The sequence below is a fragment of the Gadus chalcogrammus genome, chromosome 7 (assembly GCF_026213295.1).
Source record: "Gadus chalcogrammus isolate NIFS_2021 chromosome 7, NIFS_Gcha_1.0, whole genome shotgun sequence".
Taxonomy (NCBI): Eukaryota; Metazoa; Chordata; class Actinopteri; order Gadiformes; family Gadidae; genus Gadus; species Gadus chalcogrammus.
This window is the reverse complement of record NC_079418.1, coordinates 4,005,947-4,011,047: the sequence shown is the minus strand read 5'-3', so window position 1 is coordinate 4,011,047 and position 5,101 is coordinate 4,005,947. Positions and strand designations below refer to the sequence as shown.

General features: G+C 51.1%; 1 protein-coding gene across 1 annotated transcript; it reads right to left on the bottom strand.

The window, feature by feature from the left end:
• Positions 1-2,363: 2,363 nt before the first annotated feature.
• Positions 2,364-2,839, bottom strand: LOC130386432 (insulin-like growth factor-binding protein 2-A). The gene has a single exon (XM_056595356.1). It carries the CDS (start codon positions 2,773-2,775, stop codon positions 2,398-2,400), a length of 378 nt encoding a protein of 125 aa, XP_056451331.1. The 5' UTR covers positions 2,776-2,839; the 3' UTR covers positions 2,364-2,397.
• Between the last annotated feature and the right edge of the window lie 2,262 nt (positions 2,840-5,101).

Below are 5,101 nucleotides of genomic sequence, written 5' to 3'. Positions count from 1 at the left end.
CAAGTCTGAAGTCACCGTTTGTGCGACTTAAGTGCGACTCGAGTCCCCATCGCTGCTCTTTTACCCTGTTACTACTTATGTAGTCACATTTGGTTTCAATGCAGATCCCTTTCTGTGAAGAAAATGCTGTCACACTTATGTCAAGCAAGTCTTTATCACTGGATCTGGAAACTAGTTGGGTGTTGCAAGGGAAAAATATGGTAAATTGATTTTGTCTTCTTTTAAGAGTAGATTGACTACATTTAAGATTTTCTGACTAGTTGAGTAATGGAAGAAATATATCTGAGATACTTTTTAAGATTAATCAACCAAATCGGAACTGGTAAATATATATGAATCTTAAAAGGAGATGAATAACTTGAAATCAGAGAAATTTGCAGTGCACAATCAACACACAATAAACACATTCAACACAACACAGTCAACACTTCCTGTTGTTCTACACGTTGTTGTCTTTATTCAACTCAACAAAACACAAAGTCAGGAGAAAGATGAGCAGAGGAGTGAGGAGCAGAGTTGTGAGGAACCTCTGTTTGTGGCTGTGTGTGTGTGGGTGTAAAGGAGGACAAAGTTGGTGGCAGGGGTGGGGTACAATATGTGCGGTCAGTTGAGCCGAGAGAGAGAGGGAGAGAGAGAGAGAGAGAGAGAGAGAATTCCCCAATTCCCCCCCTTCCTATAGACTTGAGCCCCAACCCTAGATTTTGCACGTCCCGTGAAGGCTTAATCTACACCCTACGGTAAATACGGATACGGACCGTTTCGTCCGGTCCCGGAGGTGTTTCATCCGTCAATGGGTCCGTCGCCTCTGAGCTTATGAATCCGAAGTGCTCCGGGAGAAACGGAGCAATACCACCGGAAATCGAGGCGGCAGTATAGAGTCAGAAGTCAGACCATTCGCGAAAATAGATAGAGTAGTATAATATTTGATATGTATATATAACGTTTTATACTTATATTATACTATATACCTGACCTTTTCATTTTATTGTTCCCCTGCTTTGGCAATGAGTTGTAACTAGTCATTTAACAACATTTTGAGGAGATAATCTGCCTAGGCCTACACTCTTTGCACTTTTTTGCCGATTTCGGATGACACAAAGAAAAATAATCTCTAGAGATGTCATGTTTGCGATTGTCTATGCCGTTAATTTGTGAAACGACAGTCACTGCCCTAGAGGATTTATTGCGTAACATCCATAACAACGCTGAAACCAGACGGAGGTATGAAGGGTAGTTCCGGAGGCAACGTTTGGGTTGACGGACGAATTTCGTCCGGATCCGGAGGTATGGATCGGCCTTTAGGGTGTCCCAATACTTAATGGAGCAAGGGGGAGGGAACTTTTTCCCTTAAATGAACGCCAGCCAGCTGGGTAGCTGACCTTAAGCTGAGGGCACTCAAAGCAAGTGTTCCTGTTAAGGGGAGAGACACGGGAATGGGCCATAGTGTGCTGGAGGCGGAGGTGGAGGAGGTGGAGGAGGTCCTGGAGGGAGCGCGGCTATCTGTCCAGCCTTCAGCTAGTCCTCCTCTCGCTGCACCCTAACCAACACCAACCTAACCACCACCCTAACCAACACCATCCTAACCACCACCACCCTAACAACCACCCTAACCACCACCCTAACCACCACCACCCTAACCACCACCCTAACCACCACCACCCTAACCACCACCACCCTAACCACCACCCTAACCAACACCACCCTAACCACCACCACCCTAACCAACACCACCCTAACCACCACCACCCTAACCACCACCACCCTAACCACCACCAGCCTAACCAACACCACCCTAAACACCACCCAAACCACCACCCTAACCAACACCACCCTAACCACCACCCTAAAGAGAGCCTGCTGTAGCCTACCTCACTATGAGCCTACACATAGTCCCCCTAAAGAGAGCCTGCTGTAGCCTACCTCACTATGAGCCTACACATAGTCCCCCTAAAGAGAGCCTGCTGTAGCCTACCTCACTATGAGCCTACACATAGACCCCCTAAAGAGAGCCTGCTGTAGCCTACCTCACTATGAGCCTACACATAGTCCCCCTAAAGAGAGCCTGCTGTAGCCTACCTCACTATGAGCCTACACATAGACCCCCTAAAGAGAGCCTGCTGTAGCCTACCTCACTATGAGCCTACACATAGTCCCCCTAAAGAGAGCCTGCTGTAGCCTACCTCACTATGAGCCTACACATAGTCCCCCTAAAGAGAGCCTGCTGTAGCCTACCTCACTATGAGCCTACACATAGTTCCCCTAAAGAGAGCCTGCTGTAGCCTACCTCACTATGAGCCTACACATAATCCTCCTAAAGAGAGCCTGCTGCTCTGTCCAGGCCGGTCTAGACGCTCTCATTAAACATTGATGGAAGAGGAAACAACCGGAGCCGTCCAGTCACTGGCCGCTGCTGGCGTGCTCCCGGGGGGCATCCGGGCTCCAAGTGGGGGGCTCCGGGTCCATCTGGGGGCCGCACAGCCCCTGGCCCTGCACCGGCTGCTCCAGCGGTAGCTCCGAGTCGGGTTGCGGGTAGCATCGTAGACCGCCGGAGCACCTCGGCGTGTACACCCCGCAGAAGTCGCCCTCTTGCCGGGCGCACACCGGGCAGCAGCCGCAGCCCGGCTCCCGCACGATCTCCGTGCACGTGTCTGTCGGCGGCGGGCACAGCGCCTGGCGCTCCGCGGTGCACGCCGGGCATCGGAACACCATCTCGGCCAGGGAGGCGCCGAGGCAGAGCAGCAGCAGCAGCACGCAGGAGGTCCCGTACGGAGCCATCCTGCACGGGTTCGGTCTGGAGATGGAATGTGGTGCTGGTGGTGCTGGTGGTGGTGGAGGTGGTGCTGGTGGTGGTGGAGGTGGAGGTGGTGGTGGTGCTGGTGGTGGTGGTGGTGATGCTTCTGGTGGTTGTGGAGTGCTTGGGTCAGGTAGTGATAGCGGGGAGTCAGGGAGCCAATGTGCAGACAGACAGCCGGACCGGCGCTAGGACCCTTGGGAAGCCGTGGTCCCCTGGGTCCTAGCGCCGGTCGAGTGTGAAGAGAAAAAAAAAATATATATATATATATTAAGGATTTAAAAGAGATATGAATCGATTGAACGGTTGTAGCCAGCTCAGGAATATTAATGTGTAGACATTCTGTGATGAGTCTGGGGTCGACCTGATTCTGTGATGAGCCTGGGGATAGACCCCATTGATGGTCTGGGGTCTATCCATGGACTTTAAACCACAAGCAGACCGATCATAGCAATAGACCATCGATACATCATAGAACCAGTCCCTACTGAGGGAGACACTGGTTTCAGGCCGGTTAACCACAGCTTGAAACCCATCTCAGAGAACCATTATGGCACATCTCAACCAGGCCTACTGTAGTACTGTAGAAACAAAAAAAAAATTTTTTTTTACCTTCAGGAAACATAACCGCCGATATCCAGTTGGGTGAACTACAAATGTCCCCGCTCTTCATTTCATAAACGGGTCCCCGGTCAGAGCGGCTTCGTGTGTGTCAGTGTGCCATCCCCCAGTGGAGTTAATGCTACCCCTTCTCCACCAACGTGGTTCCACTGCTGGTTCAGACCCAGTGACGCCCTCCCACCGGCTCTTGGCTCTTCAACGTTCAAATAGTCCTGGCTCCGGGCGGGACGAACAGGTTCCACCTCATCACCAGCTCCACACCGGTCCCGAAACCAGAACCAGTTACGGCTAGTACTGGGTTGTTTCCTTTTAACGCGTTGACTTAGCATTCATTTTAACGTTCTGGCGCGTTGCTAGGACAACAGGGTGTTGACGTGGCTCTACTCCAGCCCTACGTGGAACATCACGCTGGTTCTTGGGGAGTCTGAGTGTAGAACCAACACTAAAGCAGCACTAAACCAGCACCGGGTTGCGTTGGGGGAAAGGGGTCATAAGAGGCCGAATGGTGTCCGGTCAATCTAGAGGTACAGGAGTGTGACAATAGGAGTGACCTCACACCTCATTGACCGACGGCACTCACTGTGAGCCTGACCAATCACAACGCATGGGCCGAGTTGACGTTTGACAGCTGTCACTCATAACACTGTAACCATGGGCCAGCACAAACTTTATTTCATCATTATTTTATTATTAATCGTTGACGGAAGAATAATGTTAACATTCACTTTTAATTCATGAACACATTTGCCTGTTTGGATCTGGATAACCAGGGACTTTAAAAGGGACCTATTATGCTTTTTCGACTTTTGTGACCTATAAATGTTGTTATAATGATTGATAGTCATGTTTAAACATACACAAAAAACGATGTAGATTTTCGGGAAACTCTTCCTCTTATCTGGGCGCTTTCAGCATTCTTTGTCAACGCTCGGTTTCTTCCTTCTCCGCCCCCTCGCCCCCCTCCTGCCAACCCAACTCCGTTGTGATTGGTTACCTTCCTTGAAGTGCGGCGCGCGGGCTGATTTGACCAGGCATATGGGGGCGGGGCAGGAGTGCCTCTACGTAGATGATTTCCCGGAAATGTGAACAAGTGAATCGCAAACGTTGTCCCGAGTGTTTAGCGCTCTGCACAGCCACCCCAGGGAATACGTCGAAATGCATGTACGTCATTATTTGACACTTTAGTATGGTTAAACAGAGAGTCGGGTACAGTGCCAAAGGAGTGGCAAACCGGGGTGGTGGTTCCCCTGTTCAAAAAGGGGGACCAGAGAGTGTGTGCCAATTACCGGGGTATCACACTTCTCAGCCTCCCTGGTAAAGTCTACTCCAAGGTGCTGGAAAGGAGGGTTCGGCCGATCGTCGAACCTCAGATTGAACTACGGACCAGCTCTTCACTCTCGCAAGGATCCTGGAGGGGGCCTGGGAGTATGCCCATCCGGTCTACATGTGTTTTGTGGATCTGGAGAAGGCGTATGACCGGGTCCCCCGGGAGAATCTGTGGGAGGTGCTGCGGGAGTATGGGGTAAGGGGGTCTCTCCTCAGGGCCATCCAATCTCTGTACTCCCAAAGCGAGAGCTGTGTTCGCGTCCTCGGCAGCCAGTCAGTTTCGTTCTCAGTGGGTGCTGGTCTCCGCCAGGGCTGCGCCTTGTCACATATCCTGTTTGTGATATACATGGACAGGATATCGAG